This window comes from Lemur catta, chromosome 7 (genome assembly GCF_020740605.2).
Source record: "Lemur catta isolate mLemCat1 chromosome 7, mLemCat1.pri, whole genome shotgun sequence".
Taxonomy (NCBI): Eukaryota; Metazoa; Chordata; class Mammalia; order Primates; family Lemuridae; genus Lemur; species Lemur catta.
The window spans coordinates 19,304,421-19,327,287 of NC_059134.1; the positions used below are offsets into that span (position 1 = coordinate 19,304,421).

The 22,867-nt window shown below is 37.5% G+C and overlaps 1 protein-coding gene across 1 annotated transcript; it reads right to left on the reverse strand.

The window, feature by feature from the left end:
• Positions 1 to 8,900: 8,900 nt before the first annotated feature.
• SC5D (sterol-C5-desaturase) lies at positions 8,901 to 21,838 on the reverse strand. Its single transcript, XM_045555790.1, has 5 exons — positions 21,766 to 21,838; positions 13,268 to 13,485; positions 12,389 to 12,521; positions 10,805 to 10,905; positions 8,901 to 10,444 (listed from the first exon to the last, which is right to left on the reverse strand). Exons 2-5 carry the CDS (start codon positions 13,475 to 13,477, stop codon positions 9,989 to 9,991), a joined length of 900 nt encoding a protein of 299 aa, XP_045411746.1. The 5' UTR covers positions 13,478 to 13,485; positions 21,766 to 21,838; the 3' UTR covers positions 8,901 to 9,988.
• Between the last annotated feature and the right edge of the window lie 1,029 nt (positions 21,839 to 22,867).

Genomic DNA, 22,867 nt, shown 5'->3' on the forward strand with positions numbered 1-22,867 from the left:
CCCGCCCCCAGCCAGCCATTGCATTCACCCTGCAGTCTGTCCTCTGCGTCACCACTCACTCTTGTGAAGCTGGTTTTATCAGGCTCACTCATGGCCTCCCGGTCTTAAGTGCATTAGATGCTCCTCAGGCCTTAGTTTGCTCGGCTTCTTGGCGACATTTGTCACCACTAACAGTTTCCTCTTTTTGGAAGCAGTCTCTTACCTCGGTTCCTGCAAAGCAACATTCTCCTACTTAGCCTTGTTTCTCTGACTTGCATCTGTTTCTTTATTGATTCCTCTTCTGCTGCTCAACTCTTACATATTCCTTAGGATTCTGTCCTTGGCCCCTTTCTCGCTGGACACACACTCTCTGGGCCACATCCCTCGTGGCTTTTGTTCACATCTATACGCTGCTGACTCCCAAATTATATCCCCCTGCCAGCCACCCATTCACGCAGCAGTCAGCATGGTATTTCTCATACACAAATCTCATTCGATCACCTCACTGAATGCCCTATTCAGTGTCTCCCATTGTTCTCAGGATAAAACCAAACCTCTTTGCAGGACCAACAAAACCCCAAAGGCAAGGATTGGCCTTGCCTTGCTCTCCAGCCTCCACCTCTCTCCACTCCTCTTCCAGAATTCAACATGCCAGCTATGCCAAACCTCCTTCAGTGTCTTGAATGGTCCATGTTGCTTTCAGTCTTAACCTTCCTCCAACCAGTTCTTCCTACTCGGAACCCTTTTCTACTGGCCCTCCAGCTTGTCACCTCCAGACCTCTGGCTAAGTATTGCATCTCTTTGGGAGACCTTTCCCCAGGCTACGGTAGGTCCTTCTGACTTGTGATCTTGTAGCATTACTGTATGTTTCCTATCAAAATTTTCACTATACTTTATTGATATTCCTGTTTAACTGTTGACTGCTTTATCCTGTCTTCTAGCTGAATGCCTGATATACACTAGGTAATCAAAATTATTTGTTGAAGGAACAAATTTACCTGAATGATAATGATGTCATCTGAACATTCGTGTTTGAGAATTTTCACGCCCCTATGGGAAGGTGGTCCTTGAGTATTCTCCCCTGTGCTAATTAACTGCTGCTTCCCAACCAACATGCTCATTCATAACAATTAGGCCCTTTTATAAGATCGTGGGGGAAAAGGCTGTAACACCCAAAGACAGCTGTGTTGCTCTCTTGCTGTAAGATACTGGATGTGGATTTAATTGAAAAGGGGTTCAACATCTGATTCAAACGCCTGGCTATTTTTTTTTCAGGCCTGCTGAGTAGTTTGCACATATACTCTGGAACCTGCTTTAAGTAGGTATTATGATTAACAGATGATCATGAAAACATTTTCCTTTAAACATATAAGAATGTTTATTATAACCCTAATTGTGGCATCATTAGCTCTCAGAGCTAGGTTTTTTTCAAAGGAGAGTTAAAAAAAACACAAAACTGTGATTTCTAATGGAAAAACAATTAGATTGCAGACTAACTTCAGAGGAAAATTTTCAGGAGCATACTAGTTTCACATAATTGAGAAAAATTTTTTCATATACTGCCTTCTGGGTAAGACACAAGTGATGATGAGTCTTCCTGGGGCCTAGTGAGAAGTTGCATCATTCCAAATCTTGCCCTACTGATTTTTAATCCTGCTGTTTTATAAAGATATTTCCCCGGTATTTTTTGCCCTCTGTGTCAGGACCTAAAATATTGGGAAATCTTAACCTACGACAAACAGAATGTTATATGAGACTCTAAATATAACATTTATTAAACTATCAGAATGTAAGAGAACTACTCTGATACCCTGCAGCACCAAAAGTGATATTTTGTCCCACAGGAAAGGGATGTGTGTACATGCACATATTGGATTATATCTGGAGTTTGTTGTTTTGTGGTTTTGCTGTTGTCGAGCCTAAAATAAATGGCCAGGAATGAAACAGCAGAGCTTCAAACGCAGTGAAAAGGAACAGAGCAGGGAGGATGCATCACCAGCAGACTGGTTTAGGAGCAAGATTTTCTAAAGACAAGGGAGGGAGTACATGACCTTTCGGGATCCCTCAGCCTGAAGATATTATGATTCCATGCACGTCCTCTGTCTAGACATAAAATGTGGATGCTTTTGCTTTTATTGCTACAACATGGGACAAAGTATAACTGCTCCACCTACAGTCCGAGCCTAGAAAGTGCTCAGTCTCAGCCAGGAAACAACAACAGAACAAAACAAACAAAACAGAGGAGGAAAAAACCCACCAGAAAGAACACAATTTCAGAGTCCATAACAGCAAATAATCCTCCAAGAATCTACATTTACTTTTCATCTAGGCTTTCAAAGTGACTGTATTTTAATATCCGTGTCTTGCATAGTTATCAGTACTAATTCATTTATATATTTAAGGTCTAATATAGAAGACCTTTCTGTGAGAAAAGGAGGAGACAGAAAATTCGGGTTTTCCTTGGACAAGTGAGGAGGAAAGACCTGGAGAGGTAAGTTAGCTGTCCATGGTTGCAGTGACCAACCAAAACCAGGTATTGGAGTTGATTCATAATTTTATTCCACTGTGGTCTGAGAAGATAAATGGTATAATTTCTATCTCTTTAAATTTGTTGAGACATGTTTTGTTTCCTAGGATGTGATCAAGCTTAGAGAATGTTCCATGAGCTGATGGGAAGAACACATAGTCGGTAGTTTGTGGGTAAAATGTTCTGTAAATGTCTGTTAGGGCCCATTTGTTCTAGAGTTCCATTTAAGTTCACTGTTTCTTTGCTTATTTTCTGCTTGGAGGATCTGTCCCATTCTGTCAGTGGGGTGTTGAAGTCCCCGGCTATTATGATGCTGCTGTTTATCAGTTTGTTTAGATCCAGTAGGGTTTGCCTTATGAATCTGGGCACACCTGTGTTAGGTGCATAAATATTTAGGATTGTTCTGTCTTGTTGAGTTGTTCCCTTCACCATTATATAGTGACCATCTTTGTCTTTCTTTTTATTTCTCACAGTTCTGAAGGCAGGAAGTCCAAGACCAAGGCACTGGCAGGTTTGGTGTCTGGTGATGGCACCTTGAATGCTGTGTCCTCTGGAAGGGACAAGCACTGTGTCTTCACATGGCAGAAGAAATGGAAAAGGAGAGAGGCAGCTCTCTGAAGCCTCTCTTATTAGGGCATTGATCCCACTCACAAGGGTCACACCCTCACGATATAGTCACCTCCTAACGGTCCCACCTCTTAATACTATCACGGTGGTGATTAAAGTTCAACATATGAATTTGGGGGGATACATTCAGCCCATAGCAGCAGTTGGTTCTTTAAAAAGATCAATAAAATTGATATTCTCTCAGACTGATTAAGAAAAAAGACAGAGAAAACACAAATCATCCAGATCAGGAATGAAATAGGAAATAACACTACAGATCCTATAGGCATTACAAGTGAGATAGGGGAATGTTACAAACAACTTCATGGCAACAAATTTTATGACTTGAATGAAATGAACACATTTCTTACAAAACAGTGTAAATAATGTATCAAAACTGACAAACGAAGACTGAAAATATGAAACGTCTTTTGTCTACTAAGAAATTGAACTCGTCATCAAAAGCCTTCCCACAAAGAAAATTCCAGCTTGTTCTGGAGTTGGCAATGATTTCTTAGGTGGGAAATAAAATGCAGTAACTATGAAAGATAAAAATGGATAAATTGGCCTTAATCAAAATTAAACAGTTTTCCTTATCAAAAGGTATCATGAAGGAAACAAGAGGGCAAGCCAGATTAGATGAAATTGGTAATACATACATCTGACCAAGGATGTGTCACTATATAAAGAATTCTTATAAGTCAATAACACACAGAAAAACCAATTTTTAAAATGACCAAAAGACTGGAACACATACTTCACACAAAAAAAGGTAGAAAAACAGTAAAAAAAAAAAAAAAAAAAAAGCAGGAGAAACGTTGCTTAATATCATTAGTTATAGAAAAATGTAAATTAAGCCACAGTGGGACACTACTTCACACCCACAAGAATGGCTAAAAATAAAGACTGATAATACTAAGTGTTAGTGAGGATAAGGAGTAAAGGGAACTCTCATCGTTGGTAGTGGGAATGTAAAATGGTATGATCACTTTGGAAAATAGTTTTTTTATAAAATTAACTTTTACAAAATTAAACATATATCTACCCTATAACCCAGCAATTCTAATAGCTATTTACCAAAGATAAATAAAAACATATATTCACACAAAGACAAATGAATCAATGCTACAAATGTTTGTAGCAACTTTATTCATAATAACCCCATACTGGAAATAAACCAAATATCCACAAACAGATGCATGGGTAAACAAACTGTGTATGTTACAATGGAATACTATTCAGTATAAAAAGGAACAAACTACAGATATATGCAATAGCATGAATCTCAAAACATGTTAAGCTAAAGAAACTAAACATGAGTACGTACTATCTGATTCAATTTATATGAAATTCTAAAACAGGCAAAATTACCCTCCAGTGACAGAAAGTGAGTGGTTACCTTGGGCTGAGGAGACATTGACTGCAAAGGGAGAGGAAACTTGTTCTGGTAAGAAAATGTTCTGTATCTTGATTGAGGGTGGTGGTTACATTGGTGTACATGTTTGTCAAAGCTCATTGAATTGCACAGTTAAAATGCGTACATTTATTGCATGTAAATTATACTTCCATTAAGCTGATCAAAAAGAAAAAAAAGTCCTGATGAAAGTCACCACCACAATGTTTGTCTTAATATTTGTGCCCTAATTTTCTAGGTTTCTATTTGTTTCTGTGTTTGGTAGCGCATAGTTTAAAACAGTGGGCCAAGTTTTCCTCTAAATAAATGGCTTAGTGAGTAAAATTCTAATCTTAAAATAGAGGAAGACATAACAAAATGATGCAAGAACTGAATAAAAACCTATGGTATGAAAACTTGTAAAGTGAGTGACTAACTTTTGATATGCTATTTTGTGTTTAAGTATGTTTGAATCATGAGTTGCCAAGGTGTTTTAAAAAACCTGTCAAGTACACAAGTCTGCCTTTTTGGTGAATGACTCAAAATATTAAATCTCTTATCAAATGTTTAAGAAAATGTCATTAATAAAATATGTAAATGGTGTTAAATATTTAGGAGAATTTGATGTGTGAAACATGTTGCTAATCAAAATTAGAATGTAATTTTTTTACAACTTTTATTGTACTTATAAGATCTTCAAGTTGAGGTTAGAGCCTTAAGAAAAATTATATTTCAAATGTAATTTAATAGAGCAAACATTGATTAAAACAAGTATTTGTAAGTATTTCTCTTTCCATACCCAAACCTGCTTTGATAAAGCTCATTGACACATAGTTCATATACTTGCTTCTTACCTTTCATAAGAAATTTATTCTAATTTTCAAGGAAGCTAGGTTTCTTCTATTTTATCTCCAAATTGTGTAAACTGGCCTTATGGTTTATAGCAACATAAAAACACCATAGCAATGTGTTTTTTAAGTGAAATTATATAACAACAGATAATATATGTATTTTACAACTCTTTAAAGATAATTTATAGTAAATGATAATGCATTGATTTTAGTTTTTCTTATTTGATTTTCCTCTGTATTCTCTATTTCACTTCAATGCCTTTCACCTTCTAATATTAAGGTGAGTGTATGGCTTTTGCCCCCTGCAATTGAGTTCTATGGAGGAGCCTGAGGTGTGAGGTATAATGACAATAACCACTGAACCTAGAAAGAAAAAGCATTAAGCACAATTTATATGAATGATGGTCTGAATTGACATCTGAGTGCTTCTAACTAACTTCATTTTATTAGACAGGCAGTATTTTCATCTATTTACAGATGGAGAAACCAAGGTTATGAAACCTGCAAGTGGCATAACCAGGACTCAGACTGGTTTAACTCCAAAGCTCGTAGCAACTACAATTCCTCTGAGATGAAATTATACATTATCCTCCTACGTTTGTACTTTTTTGGTATAATCAACCAGTATCTTTGAGGATTTTCTTTTTGTATCCAGAGTACTGTCGTAAGTGCTGGGTATACCAATTCATCTGACCCTCTAATCTGTTCTTGTATTACTGATTCATCTGGTGTACTAGTGGGTTTTTGCTTCCAGACTTTGAGTGAGAAAAAAAGGGTAGGAGTCTACCTTTGATGGGGGGACCATCTTTGATTCCTCTTTACTTCCCCGTGAGTCCCCCAAGGCACTCAACAAATGTCAGCTAATGAATGCATGAGAAACAAATTGTTGACTAAAAAGAAAAAGCATCAGAACAGATTAAAAATTTGTGCCTAGCGCAGTATTTAGCACCTATTAGGGGTTCATTAAATATGTCTTGAAGAGAATGACATTTCCACTATTTCATTAATACATTCAGCAAAATATTTATTGAACCTCAACCACGTCTTGGGCATTTTCTAAAGATACATGGTTTAATACAATGATGATTCCGACATGGTCTCTACTTACCAAGAATCTTATTTGGAAGAAATAAGGTGTACATAACAATAATAGATGATAGAAAGCTGTAAGTGCTGAAATAAGATTGCCAGTCAAGTGTCTTAAGTTTGAAGTCAGAAAGACTAGGAAAGGAAGTTCTTTTCCCCTTGTCTTAGTCTGTTCATGCTGCTTTGACAATGCATCTTAGACTGGGTAATTTATAAATAACAGAAATTTATTTTCCCACAGTTCTGGGAACTGGAGGCAGGGAAGTCCAAGATTAAGGCACCAGTGGGAGTGGAGTCTGGTGAGGGCCCAGTCTTTGCTTCTAAGATGGCGCCTTGTTGCTGTGTCCTCATGCGGTAGAAGGGACGGAAGGGCAAAAGGGACAAACGACTCCTTTACACCTCTTTTATAAGGTCATTAATACCATTCATGAGGGATCTGGAGCTCATGACTTAATCACCTCCTAGAGGCCCCACCTCTTAATACTATCACATTGGCAATTAAATTTCAACATATGAATTTTGGGGAACACCATCAGACCCATTGCACCCAAGTTAGTTAGTTTCTTTGCGTATTTTTTTTTATGCTGTCTGTGGCAAGCTCATGATTTCAAACTTTCCCTCTACCTGGGTTAATCCCAGATCTCTTTGTTCTGAGTTGTCTCCCTAGTTTCCATCTTCCTCCCAGATATCATCTTTATATAAACCTACCTGCACTGTAAACTCCATGTGTCAAAAACTGAACTCATAATTCTCTTCCACATCTGACCTTAACTTAAAGAAGAGAAGAAAAAGAAACATGATGCAGGAGGATGAGAAGTAGGAAATTCACAGCATTCAGTATTACGGAGACAGACAGTTGAAGATTCTAAGTGTCTCCAAGTGTTTAAAATATGTTCTTGCATCATCTTCCCAATTTCTACCATAAAAGTAGAAAATGTAACCTTTTATCTTCCCTTTGTCCCTTAACTATAAAAGGTTTCAAACTCACCTGTCAAAGGGAATTTAGAATCTCACTTCCATGAATCTTCTCTGAATTCCTCTAATAGAGAATAGGAGAATGTGGTAGTAGTTTATAAAATAATGTCAGGATTACCTAACATAATACTGCTTCAGATGACCAGAATTTGAGAAGGGTGAGAGGGCAGAGACTAGTTTAATTATTCCTAACACCTTTGAGGAAGCCTCTCCCCCAACTAAAATATGTCCTTTCTTTATTAGCTACACAGGAATAAGAGTCTACAGGAAACTTTAATACTCACATTGGAGTTATGACATTAAAGACACTAAGACAGCCAGTTTGTTGATAACCTGAAATAACTTCTAAGCTTATTCACCATTTCAACATCTTTATCTCCTTTAATCTCCTCCAGAAGAAGGGAATAAACTACATGGCTATGGCCAATTGGCTAGCTGTTCAAGAAACTGGTGTTCCCTTCCTCCCAGGCACACAGCTGAACACATTTCCCAGAATCCCTCAGTTAGGCGGGCCAGATGACCGAGTTTTGTCTGAAGGAATGTGGGCAAGAGGGATACACACCATTTCCAGGCTGATCTATAAAAATTTTCCAGGTGCCATCTTTTCCTTCTTTCCCTATGTGCTCCTTCAACAAAGAGGGCTCTGTGGACTAAAAGAAAGGCAGAGCCCCAAGATGAGAGGAGCCTGGGTCGCAGAATGACAACATGGAAAGTTGCCTACTGACCAGAAATATCCACATCTGACTGTACATGACAGAGAAACAAACTTTGAATAGTTACTTAACCTCCCTGGGTCCTAGTTTTCTCATGCCAAAGTTTGTCTAGTTTCCGGGCAAAAAGGAAAAGCTCAATAAGTATCAGCTGTTATTGTTATAAGGAAACAAAGTTTACTTCTCCTTGATTTTCTTCTTTTTCTTAAGCAAAGTAGAGCACTGGGGGCTGGTGGGATTAGTGGAAGGCACTCAACTGCATTTACCCCTTACAAAATACTAATTGGTACACTTAAGTAAGACACCATTGTAACAATAACTCAAAGAGAAAATACATTTTCTTCTGGATCTTAGGCATTAAATTTTATGACTGGTCTCTTGCTAAAACACTCATATCTAATAAAGATGTGAAATATAAAAAGACTGCAATACTCCCCCCCCCACATACCCCTTTTCTCTCCTTGACATTGAGCATCTGAGGATGTTCTAAAATGGTCCCCAACCTTTTTGGCACCAGGGACTGTTTTCATGGAAGACAATTTTTCCACAGACCGGGATGGTTCTGGGATGATTCAAGCATATTACATTTACTGTGAACTTTATTTCTATTATTATTACATTGTAATATATAATTAAATAATTATACAACTCTCTGTAGGTTGGGGACCCCTGCTCTAAAACACTTAAAAATCCACATCATTTCTGTGGTTGCCAACTGGCAAAAAATCTGTAAAAAGAACACTTTGTGCTAGTACAGTAGTTAACTGATACAGTTTAATAATAGTAATAATCAACTTTTATTGATTTTTACATAAATAGCTTAAAGAATGCCTTTACAAACATGTTTTTCCAATATATTTGTGTTATGACACACATTTCTTCATGAAAGTATTTGTTAAATCTTTTTGCAGAAGTGGGGAAAAGTGAAAAGAGAAGAGGGAAAACAAGATTTCAAAACAAATCTTCAGTGATGGGTCTAAATATTCGACAATTATTTCCTTTTATAAAAAATCACAGGCTTGTGACTTTGAAACATCAAAAGTGCAGTGCATCCATTAAAAAATTAGTAGTGCCAAATATATTACTTGGGCATCACATTTCTATTTCTAAATAGATTCAGATTCACATATTTTTATACTTATTAAATAATGGTTTTAAACAATAACTATCAAAACTTTTAGTTACATAATCCCAGATCTGGATTAAACCATGGTAGTATCAATATTTTTAAAATTCCAATTTATTTATTCATCAATAAAATGTAGTGTTTAACAATGTCCCCAGAGAATGAGCCTCCTATGTGTAGGAAGATGATAGTCTTATTACATCTGCTATCATTAGGTCATTTACATGGATCATTTATCCAAATTTTTTTCACACTGATGTTTCCATTTGAATATAGTAATATCAGTAGTCATTGTCATACCAATACTGAAGAATTAACCATTGCTGAAACAAGGACCAATCTTTATATTAGCATTTCTTGGTTATGGTGCTTAGTCTTGGTATTATTAAGCACAATGAATTTTCCTTAATGAATACGGATGGATTAAGACAAAAGGATATAGCCTAGTCCTCTTAATCACTTATTCTCTATTTTATTTAAAATTGTTGTTGAGGCTATACAAACTACAGATCTGCTGGCTAGAAAGACACAAGTTGTCCCGTGGATCAACATCTGGCCTTTTAAGCATGAGATTAAAATCCTGGTGTTCACCTTATCTTCTCTTGATTACCATTATGATCATTCCTCAGCAGAACTCACAATGCTGATTTTCAAATGATACCAATGCTATGTATCTTGGCTGTACACAGAGTAGTTTTCCTTATTAAAAATATTTAAGAATAATTGGGCAATAATCTACTCAGTCTTTGTAAGCTCTCCATTGAATAATTTTTCATTTTTACAACCATTTTCTTCATGGCTGTTGCACTTTTCTTCTGTCATCTTCTTCACATAACTAAGTGGTCCCTTCCCCTCAAAGGAGGAGGGATTTTTGAATGAGCCTCCAATTCTATCCCACAGTGTGAAATACTGTCCATAGTTGTAGTCAAAGAACACGTGGTGGTCTGTATGATGAGCTGAGCCATTAATAAATGGCTTTAAGATTTCGGGGACACGAAAATCACCATCATGAATGGAAATCGTCCAGATATTAACCAAGATGTACAAACCTAAATAAACCACCTTATGTAATGGAAAAATGAAAGGATATATATGGTAAGGTAGACTCTGAAGGAAGCCATCCAAAGGGTGAAAAGCATGACTTGCAAATGGAGTAGGAATCTTCCAAATATGATGAGGTTTATGTACGTGCTACAGAAAAAAAGGACACAGTTAGCACCACAAACATTATCCAGTGTAACATTCAACTTAGCTTTCCATACTCATGTTGTGGGAATGACCTAACTAGAAAATCCTTTTGAAATTAGCAAAATCACTTTATAAAATGCCTTTCCTCTTTATCGCAAAACAGTAAAATTCTAAGACAGCTCCTGCAGACCCGTAAACAAAAATGTACCTCAAAACAAAATGTGCCTCATAATAGCTGTCATGACTATGGCTACTTAGGCATTTAATATAGATAGAGGAAATTCTTGGAAACAGAACAGAATTCATAATCATACATTGCTGAAATGTGTAATTTTTTTTTCTTTCTTCTACAAATGACTCTACCTTATATACAAGTCTATGATGAAGGCCTCTGTGAATCCAGTAGATCAACATGTCAGTGAAAAAGAGGAATGATATTACACTAACAATGAGTTGAAACCAGCCTAGAAGAGACAACAGGAAACAGAATAATCAAACGTTGGCTCCTAGGATTAGAGTTTACTTTTTACATGTCCATGATCTCCCCCGACTCCCTGGAATCTGGTCACTTACTCATTTCCTTCTCATATGTACTGGAAATGTCCCACCTAAAGTGTTTCTTAATTAAACTATAAAGATATTTATAAAACACAAGAGGATACTACTAAGGCATCTTTACTATTTAACTCTCTGAGAATAGTCATTTCCTTCATATTACTCTTCCTAAAACATATCTTTACATATTATCTCCCTGCTTAAAACTTTATTTTCCACTGAATACCTTAAACCTAGCATTGATTCCAACCCATTCTGATCTTTCCAGCCTCATTCCTGTACTTCTGCTCTAACCAGGCTGGTTTTCTCAATGTCCTCCCCATGTGTTAGGTCTTACCTCTGTACCTTTCCTCATACTTTTCCAAGAATCTAGAATGCCCTCCCTCTCCAAATTTTTACTCATACCCTATTTATTTTTCAAGGCCCACCTAATTCATCACGCTAATATACAATTTTTTGTTCCCTCATGGGTGCTGGTGCCAGCAAACCTGTGTTCAAGTCTCAAATCCCCCACCTATTTGTTACTGAAACTCTCTATATACCTCATTTACTCACCTATCAAAGGAGCACAGTAACAGTACCTACCTCATAGAATTGCTGTAGGAAAAAATGGATTGATACATGGAAAGAGTTTAGAACCATCACTAGCACATACTAACACTGAATAAATACTATTACTCTTACTTTCTATATACTACATATACTAAAAAATGTATCTTAAAATAATTTCAGAATTTCACAAGAGTTTTGTCACTGCAGGACTGTTTATCATGGAAAAAAGAGTAACAATCTGAAGGTCTAACATTTAGGAATCCTTCACATAAATTATGGCTATCCACACAATAAAATGCTATGACTAATATATCATATAATGTCAATATTTATTGAATGAAAATATGGGCATATGTATTGGTAACAGAAAAAAAAAAAAATCAGGGTCCAAACCAGTATGCACAGTAGGACTTCATTTGTGTAAATAATGAAGTCTACCGGCACAGAAAAGTGTAAAGATATATACCAAAAAATTATCAGTTTCTAAGCAGCAAGAGAATGGATTTTTAAAAATCTGTATTTTCTGATTTTCAACAATTATCTGTACAACTCAAGTTATTTTTTTTAGAAGTCTGAATTCAGTAGCAATAATAGAAAACAAATGCAGGGATCTATCGCCGATCATTCCAGTCTTCTCCCAGGCACAATCTCATCTATAACAGACTTTAAAATTGACAGACAAAACTAAAGAAATGCATATAAGTGGCAAGACATGAATGCAGGAAATAAAACATTAAAAACAAATGAATAATTTGTAATTATTTTAAAAGAAGAAAAAAAGAGGCAGATTTGGTTCTATAAAGAGACCAACCCGTGCTCATATTCACGTTAGTTACTTACCACTTGGAAACTCTCCTATGTCGTCATACAATTTGCTGTAACCTCTCAGCTCTAGCAGGAACAACGCAACAGTAGGAACACTCATCCATGGCAATGCCTGGACGGTAAACTTAATCTCTCTAGAGACTTGATTCTGAAAATGAAATTTCAAATACTTATAAATCACAAAATCTATGTGACACAAAACTAGGATAAAATTATTCTGGATTGAATTTTTAAAATTCCTTTTATATGAAGAGGCTTACCTCCAAACTGTTTCTATTAAAATTTTAATATGTGGGAATGGGTATGTAAGAAAGCCATTCCTTTTGTACTAAGCAAATGCAATAAATATTTTAGATCCTGAAATCTTTCTCCTCCCCACAAAATCTATATTCTAAACTTCTATTATGGAATAATCATTTCTTTCATAATTAACTTCTATCCCCATCCTATTTTTTTGTTGTTGGTCAATCCTTGGAGTAACAAATACAAATAACTGAAATGGAAAAATGATTTCTAAACAACTCTAAAACTAGTGAGATTGAATCCTCTATCTAGACAAAAAAAAATTTCAATTTGTGAAAGTCATATATTAAAAGAAATACATAAATGTGTGCATTTATTTATTCTTCAATCTCAGCATAGAGGTTTTCCTCTATGTATCGAGCAAGATAAGATCCCAGACTTAATAGCTTTTTTAAAAAAGCTAGATTTGTTTCAATTAAGGAAAGGAGAGAAGAGATCAGCCCTCACAAAAATATCTAACTCATTTGTGACTGGTATCAAAAGTTTAATTGTTAAAGTTATAGATAATCAGTTTAATCTGAAAATCTCACAAGTTTATCATATTATTTTTACTGTAACAGTAGTTAGAAAATAGGTAAGAAAATCTCTTACCTTTAAAAATTGTGGATGTTTCATTAATGCATGATCATAGACAAAATAATAGCTCAGTGTTGCACAGAAGAAATAAAGGATATAAGCACCAATATTTGTCACAATCAGGAGACTAATAGTTTGTCGGAAGATATCATCCTCTGGCCACGTGGCTGGATATATGTATGGTGTAAAAAAATAATAATCTGCAACATTGAGTACAAGATCCATCTTAGCCCCTAAAAGATAAACACATGTAATAATTACTTACCATGTCTAAGCAAAAATTTTTCAGAAACTATACCTAAAGTTCCCAATTTAAGAACAATCATATGTGGTACAAGTCTTCTGCTACCAGAATCCTCTGAATGCCATCTTTAAAGCTGGAGGGGACTTAAATATCATGTCTAGTCCAATCTCTTCATATCATATACGGGGACAGGAAGTTTTTCTCTAAGGTCATCAAGCTATTATGCCCAAGTGCAATTCCATTTTAGTGTTCTTTCCTACTGCATCCTATGGCAATATGACAAGTAGTAAAGATGGGAATACAGGGTTTACTCTGTCAGCTACAAGTTTCAGCTGCATTGCTCTTCTTCAAGGATTCATATTTCAGAGATTTTTGTTTCAGCGCTGAGATCTAAGGTAAATTCTCTAAAAGGTACCTATGCTGCAAACACAACCATGGAAACCAGGGACTACTTGTTCTGGTGACACACTCATTGACAAAACAAAGGGAGAAGTGTTTTTCTTTTTTGAAAAAGAAGGCAGGGTCTGGCTCTGTTGCCTGGGCTAGAGTAAAGTGGCATCACCATAGCTCACTGCAACCCCAAACTCCTGGACTTAAGCAATCCTCCTGCCTCAGCCTCCCAAGTAGCTGGAACTATAGGTGTGCGCCACCACACCTGGCTGATTTTTCTATTTTTTGTAGAGATGGGGTCTCTTTCTTGCTCAGGCTGGTCTCAAGCTCCTGACCTCAAGCGATCTTACTGCCTGGGGCTCCCAAAGTGCTAGAATTACAGGTGTGAGCCAACGTGCCCGGCCAAGAAGTATTCTTGGTGTTAAGAACCAGAACATGTCTATTTCTCTCCCGCTAATCAATATTCTAGGTCAGGAGTTGGCAAACTGTAGTCCACGGGCCAAACCCTGAGCCTGTTTTTGTAAATAAGCTTTACTGGAACACAGATGTACCCAGATGTTTACATATTGTCCATGGCTGGCTTTTCTACTACAAAGGCAGGGTTGAGTGGTTGCAACAGAGCCATTATGGCCAACAAAGCCAAAGATATTTACTATTTGGCCCTGTACAAAAAAAGTTTGCCAAGTCCTGTTCCAGATGCTTAAACTTTAAAAAAGTTTAGTCAATTCAAAAAATATTTAAGTCTATTCCATATTCATGGTTCTATTACAATACAGTCTAGTGAAATTATGGTCAGATTTTGTGATCTGATCATGACATCTATCATTTATGTTCTCCTCACTCATTCTTCATTGCATTGCTTGCAAAAGAAAATGTGCTCAGCATCTAAAACATCTCTCATTTATAAGGGAGATTTTTAAACACCAGCAACAAAAAAACCAGTCTGCAAACTGCCTACTCATAATGGATTTCAGGTATTCAAATGGCCTTTATCTCCTACATTTTGGGCTATGTAAGTAAACATCAATTTACAAAATAAAATAGCCTATAGGAAAGGAAAATTCTGAAAATATTTATTTACTTATTTGTAGCCTATTTCTCCCACTAGATTCCCCATGAGTTTTCCCCTCTAAATCCCCATAGGGATTTAGAAAGTCACTTAAAAATTTATCATATCGTGAGCAATTGAGAAATTGAAAATTTCTCAAAATGAGAAATCCATATGAAAAGATATACAATGAGAAGTGTCGTTTCCACCCATGTCTCTGCAAATTGCAATCGTCATCTCACTTCAGCTCTCTGGGTGACCATATGTTAGTTTCCTGTGACTCCAACAAAATCTACTGAATCCTTACCGTGTTTTTTAATGTAAGATCAAACACCTACAATTTTTTCTTTCCCTCTTTCCTTACAAAAAGTGGCACACTGTATACACTGTGAAGTTCCTTTCTTCTTGTACATAATATGTATCTTGGAGATCTTTCCATCTCTATATAAAGAATATCCTCCTTTTTTGTTTTTAATTAAACAGCTTTATTAAGATACAATTCACATACCATAATATTCACTGTTTTAAAGTATACAATTCACTAGTTTTTTTAGCATATTCTCAGAGCTATGCAATCATTACCACTATTTAGTTTCAGAAATTTTTCATCACCCCAAAAAGAAACCCATCCCCTATACTGTTGAGCTTCTTCAATGTACAGTTTCAAGTTTTTCATCAAATTTGGACAGCTTGGGGCCACTATTTGTTAAAATAATCTTTTATACATTTTTCTCTTCTCCTTCTGGGACTCTCATTGTGCTTATGGTGGTATGCTTTATGGTGGCCCCAAGTCTCTGAGGCCGTGTTCATTTTTCATTCTTTTTTCTTTCTATTCCTGACTATACAATCTCAACTGACCTATCTTCAAGTTCTTTGATTCTGTGTTCTGTCAGCTCAAATCTGCTATTAAGCTAAACAGCTAATTTTAAATTTCAGTTACTATAGTTTTCAACTTCTGAATTTCCATTTGGCCCTTTAAAAAATAATTTCTATCACTTTACTGATAGTCTCCACTTGGTGGGAAATTGTTCTTATACTTTCTTTCAGTTATTTATACATGCTGTTCTTTCTTTAGTTCTTTTAATATATTTATAGTAGATGACTTAGGATCTTTGCCCAATAAATCCAACATGGACTTTCTCAGGGACAGTTCCGACTGATTGCCTTTTTTGTGTGTATGGGCCATACTTTGTGTTTTATAATTTTTTTTGTGTGTGTGTGGAAAATGGAACACTTTAAATAATATGATGTGCAACTCTGGAAATCAGATTTTGTGTATACCCTCCCCTGCCCCAGGGCTTCACTTTGCAGTTGTTCTTGCTGTGCATTTAAGTGACTTTCCTGTACTAAGTGTACAACCCCTGTATCCTTTGTTATGTGCAGCTACTCAAGTCTCTTACTAATGACTGGATAGATTTTCTTAAATGTCTTGAACCAATACGTCTCCTATCCTTTGTGGAGGTGCTGTGTGTTGGGCCAAGCTTACAACACTTCTGTGGGCAGTCTACAACTCTAACTAGCCTTCACTTCCTTCCTGCACAAACTCTCAAGGTCAGCCAAACAGAAGAGATTAGGGCTTTCTCCCATATTTCTCAGATATGCGCAACAGCCCTGCTTATGGGGATCATTCTACAATCTCAGGAAAATGTCAGAACTTTTCAAAGCCTCCTAGGGACATCTCAGTCTTCAGTATTTACTTTTAATTATTTTTAGTAGGGCTCTTGTTAGTGCCAACTGGTAACAGTGCCTCCAGGAGCTGTGATATTGAACAGTGATTCTTCTTGATACACACCCTGGGGACAGGACTATTCACATTGAGCAAGCTCCACGGTCAAATAAACAAAAGCCTCGAGAATTGTTGGAAAGGTCAAACGGTCTCATGTATGGTGGTAGTTCCCATACTGTCTTCCTTTAGTAGGATACTACACAGACAAACCATGTACAAGCTCCTACAACAACTCCGTGTTCTGTGCTGTTTCCAATGACAGATGTTGCCATTCTTGCACGTCTTTATCCAGTAGGCTGTCTTAAACTATTTTTGTTATTTTCACATGCTCTTAAGCCCTAAGTAACAAAACAACAACAGTACCAGCAAACAACAGGCAGGAATACCTGGTAGGTGCACCAAGACACCATGGGTGCCTCAGTCAGCTTGAGTCAGGATTTGTCATCAAATGAGTTTGAGTGCTGAACTTAAAACAAAAACAAAACCACCTTTTGGTTTTCAAGGCCTTCCAGACTTCCAAATTGTGGCTAAGGGACTATGAACCTGTCTTCCTTTGTGTAACTTCACTGTTGTTTATTTAACACATACATAAATATTTGGATAGGTTCCAATCTTCTGCTATTACAAATAATGCTACAATGACTAACCCTGCATTGAGTAACTTTCTATAAGCAGAAGAGCTAAGTCAAAGAGTTAACTTTGGTAGATCTAACTTTAGTAGGTGTTGCTAAAATGCTCTCCATAAGGGTTATACTACTTTGAAAGTCCTCAAACAACATAGGATAGTACCTGTTTCTCTACAATCTTACCAGTACAGTGATACCATCAAGCTTTTGCATATGCATCAATCTAATAGGAAAGCAGGGATATCTTGGTGTATATTCAATTTACATTTACTTTTTTGTGAATGAAGTTGAGCATCATTTCATATGTTTAGGATAATTTATATTTTTTCTGTGTTTATTTGTTTTTATCCTTTGCCCATTTTCTCACTGGGTTTTTAGTTTCTTCATAAAAGTCAAATTCCAGGAGCTCCCTACTTATTAGGAAGATTAGCCCTTTGCTTATGATATGAATTATGAACATTTTCTCACTGTTGGGGAAAGAAAAATTTAATTAACACTGAAAGTCAGAGAGTAACATATATCCCTCATCATATATGCCATTGTTAATTCACTCAAATAATAATTTATTAAGTGTTAAGCACTACACTAGGTAATGAGCATACAAAATTTAAAAAGACACAGTCTAAATCAGTTTTAAAGCTAAGGCAACTACAGAAACAAATAATTACATTGATATGACAAGTGCTGTAATAAAAATGTGTGTGCAAATTCTATGGAATCAGAAAAGACAACACAACTACCTCAGCTTACAATAAAAGGCTTCCTAATGAATATGACATTAGATTTGGGCTTTGAAGGACATCACCAGAAAGAAAAGATTAGGGATAATACAAAAGGTATTAGTTGACCATTTTTTTTATGACTGAGTAGTACTACATGGTATACATATACCACATTTTATTAATCTACTCATGTATTGGTGAACTAATACCTCTTGTATGTATTAACCTGGATGGAACTGGAGACCATTCTTCTAAGTGAAGTACCATAAGAATGGAAAAACAAACACACACACTCACCATTAAATTGGAACTAATTGATCAACACCTATGTACACATATGGAAATAACATTCATCAGAAATCAATCAGGTAGGAGGGGAAGGAGAGGAGGGGTAAAGTCACACCAAATGGGTAGGTACAGTACACACTATCTGAGTGATGGGCACACTTACAACTCTGACTCAAATGATACAAAAGCAATTCACGTAATCAAAACATTTGTACCCCTGTACTATTCTGAAATAAGAAAAGAAGAAAAGAAAAGGTTAGGGATAGTATTTTAATAGAAGTAGCAACTGCAACGCATGGGTCATGGTACATTCATGGCTTACTAGGTGTGGTTGGTGAGTGCCAAACAGTGTGGTAAGGATGAGGCAGAGGGAAAAACATGTTAAGGGATGAACTAGGTGTTAGACTAGGAAGGGATCTGCTGCCCTGCTAAGGAATTTGGTCTTTCTCTCACACACAGTGGGGAGACACTGAAGATTTTTGAGCAGGAAAAAGATATAATTAGACCCATATTTCATAAAAACCATCCCATTAGAAAGATGGAATAATGATGAGAAGCAGGGAGAATAGTCTGGTTGCTCCTGTGGTAGACTAACCCAGAGAAAATGACAGCCTGATCTCAGGCAGCAGCAGTGAGAATAGCCACATTCATCAGAGATTTATCAAGTAAAAAAATCCACAGGACTTGGATAACCCACAGATACCAGAATGTGAAAAAGTAGAAAATCTACGATGACTATGAGATTTTGGCTTATCTGAGTGGATGGTAGTGTCATTATAACTGAAATAAAGAATATTGGCAGACCTAGTAGATGCGGGTGGGGTAGGATTGGGAGTGGGTAAGTCATGATGGTTTCAATTTGGATCTTAAAATCTAACTACCTGTGGTTCATCTGGGCTCCTAGATATAAGAAGTAGGCCACATGTAGGCTTGTATACAGGTAGTAGTTGAAGTCATAAAGATGAAGATTGTCAAAGGAGGCAGTGTAGCAGGGGAAGTGCGCTAAGTAACTAATACTAGGGAACCTAAACATTTAATAATTGAAAAGGAGATTGTACACCACTGAAGGTTGCTAAGAGTTGACAGACTAATCTACATGTTACCTATAGTGCCACATAGCCCTAATTCAACACAGTACCCAAATACAGCCAAAAAGAACTTAAACATTAGCAAGGAATCTTCTTCATTCAATCTTAAATATCAGGTATAAGTAAAAACCTTCATCAGTCCCTAACTTAAAAAAACTCTTTAATGTTGCTTTTACCTGAAGACCATGCTAATTGTGTTAATTTGTATATTCCCTGCACATTATTGCTGTAACAGTGAAACAGTGCCTGGAATGGAGTAGGAGTAGTACCTCAGTCAATCTAGAGGCAGTGTAAACACTAAAATTAAACCTGCTCTAAATGTAGAATTTTTAGTTTCCATTAATTCTATCTGTTGAATGTAGTAATTAGGTATTCATTAATATATTTCTGTAATTTCTGACACTAACATAAAATCTTCTTAAATCAATAACAATAAGATCTCAACACTGCAATTAAATTACCAGGAAAGTTTATATTCAGATCCACATCTGTAAAATGGAGATAACTAAGTAGTCTTTTGACACTATCTGACACACAAGAGGTCCTCAATAAATAAGAGCTATTATTATTACCATTATGGGAGCCAAAAATGAGTCAAAATTAATGTAAGGCAAAAAAGGTCCCATTTGACTTTGCTTTGAAAAATAATTGATAGTAGCTAATATTAATATTTACTATATACTAGGTACTATAAATATTTTTCATATATTAACTCATTTAGCCCTTTCAAGAAACCTCAGGAGTTAGGGTACTAGTATTATTCTTACTTTACAGAGGAAGCTGGGTGCAGAAAATTCAAGTAACTTGCCCAGAGTCATGCAGTAAATAAATGCTGGAGCTAGGATTCAAACACACACACAGGCTGGTTGCAAAGTCCATGGACTTTCACCAACTTCTACTGTCTCTTCACCACTACCTCAACTCATCAATAACTTAATTTTTAAAAATTCTAAAAGCTCATGTAATTTTGCATATAATTTTAAGGGGTTATAACCTCTCAATTAAGGGGCTCCACAGACACTAAGTACTACTGTTTGAAACAGAAGCTGATATTTTATCTTTGCAGAAATAAAGAAAACTTTTATTAAAATACAGTTATCAATAGAACAATATTGGGCTTAGAACGACTGAGTCTATTATTACCTTTTTGCTTAACTTAAAAAGTATAGAAAATAGCTAACATTTATTGAGAACCAGGTATTATTTTAAGCACTTCTTGCATAACCTAACTCTCACAACTGTATCAAGTCGCTACTTCTATAATCCCCACTTTACTGATAGGGAAATTGAGGTCAGGGTATTTAAATAATTTTTCAGTAACAAGTAATAGCTGTGATGTACATTCCAGAGCCCGTTTTCTTTGCTACTACATAATGTTATCTCTCAAGATGTTTTATGTGCAGATGGGGGAATTCTGAGTATCACTCCATCCTAATTACATTACATAATGAATGGAAAAGCACTCTACAAATGATCAAGGGTCATGTATTTATTATCCATTAGGTATTTATCATTAAAACTTAAAAATGATAGTGACATAAACACAAGTAACCTCACAGAAGGTTTCAGCTAAAAATACCAGGCTACCACAAACTTTCCAGTTTGGAAACTTTATCTATTGAGGTAATGTTTTCTTCACCCATACCACCTCCAAATCTACTCTGCTATAACACAGGGATGGCAGTATACATGAGTTTTCCTTTTACAGTGCTAAAGTAATAGATTATTTTCCATTCTCTGCTACTCTGCTCAAACCCTAAATTGTCCCTCCATCCTAATTAGAGTAACTGAGGCTTGCACTGCAATGGTCAAGAGTTCAGATACCGACTAACTCCTTTGCCCCTTAAACAAAACAAACCAAACCAAACCAAGAACGAAGGAGAAAGTAAAGCATTAGTGTGTAGCAGCCAGACTGCCCTTGGATAACAGATCCGCAAGAGCCAACATCAAACGCTGCATTTTCCTCAAGCCCTTCCATGTCTGTGTCTCCATGACACATCGATCCAGAAATCCCTTCTCTTGCCAATGGAAGACCCCTCAGCCGGAGGTCTCAGTTCGACCTCAACCCTCTGCCAGCCCAGGCCAGCGTGCGTCCCCCACGCTCCGCACTCGCCCTGGCACAGCCCTCGCACCTGTTCTAGGGATGCCCGGCTACCTGCCAATGTCCCCTACAGCGTTCGCGACACCTGCCTAGTGCCTGGCGTCCGGGAGGCCCGCGATAACGCCTTGCGGTGCGCGGAAACGAAAGCTCCGGGCGCGCCCTCGGCCTTCCCTACCTGGGCCGCACCTTGCTAATTCCTCTCCATCCCCTTTTCTTCCGCTCCTCCCCTGGCCCGCTCAGGGGTCATCCGCCTCCTTCCCCCACCCACCGCGGTGCCCACCTGGTGCGCTCCGCAGTCGCCCCAGACGCAGCGGCCGGCCGGGCTGCCAGGCCGGGTTAGCCGTCGGCAGGCGGGCGGGGCCGGGAGGGGCGGAACCACGGGCCGCGCGGAGGGCGCCCGCAGCCGCCAGCCAATCAGGAGCCGGCGGCATAAGCTGATATGACGGCGGATCGCGCGACCCGCCGGTGCGCCGCTCTCCGCGGTCACGTGGGCGCCGCGCGCTCGGCCACGCCCCCTCCGCCTCCCGGACCGAAGGTGGGGGGCGGGAGCGCGATGAGGGTCCAGAGGCGGCGGAGAGGGGGTTTCAGGTTTTGTGTGTGTGTGTGTGTGTGTGTGTGTGTGTGTGTGTGTGTGTGTGTGTGTGTGTGTTTCTTCACTGGCACTGGTGTCTGTAGCTCAGCGTTGTACGAAGCAGGTTTACGGTATTTATGCAAACAGTCCTAAAATGGTGCTCTCCCGGGAGAAATAGCTGACATTTCCTCTGCAAATGTCGAGGCATTCTCCGATTCGGCTGAGGGATGTCCCCGCGTCCCCGGGACAGTTGCTGACACTTTTCCACCCACAGGCTGCAGCTTCTGTAGCATTGACTGGTTGGAATCTCGATGAACCGGTTTATTTAGATTATTAAATGGTCATAAAATGAAGATAAAAGTGGACAGAGACCTTTTCATAGTGATAGTTGTTAAAAAAAAAAAGTTATCACAAATTTAGTTTAAAGCTCTAATTGGTTTTTATTTGCGATTCATGAATCAGGGCAGCATCCTATTCCATGAAATGGAATAAGAGCTCCCGTGACCTGAGCAGAGGCAGCTGGCTTTATAGGCAGAGAAGGGCTGAAGAAAGCAGAAATAGTTGTTTCAACGTTACTTTCCTTATAGGGTTGAAATACATAGGACTGACTGTCGGGCCAGCTCAGGTCAACTGGGCCGCTTTGTTTAGTTGCTGTGAATCTCCTGTTTTTTGGAAAACCGGCTCATTTCAAAGTATAGCTTCCTTAGGTGGCATTTAGCACTAATGACCCATGCTGTTATAATTTGGTTTAGTCTGCTGGGGCTTACCAAACACAGTAGCCTAGTTCAAAAACAATGGCTTGCCATAAAGT

Coding starts and splice junctions, on each gene's coding strand:
- SC5D (XM_045555790.1), bottom strand. CDS start 13,477: ATGGATCTTGTACTCAATGTTGCAGATTATTATTTTTTTACACCATAC. Junction 12,522..13,267: donor AACATCCACAATTTTTAAAG/GTAAGAGATTTT, acceptor TTTCATTTTCAG/AATCAAGTCTCTAGAGAGAT. Junction 10,906..12,388: donor CATAGGAGAGTTTCCAAGTG/GTAAGTAACTAA, acceptor TGTCTCTTCTAG/GCTGGTTTCAACTCATTGTT.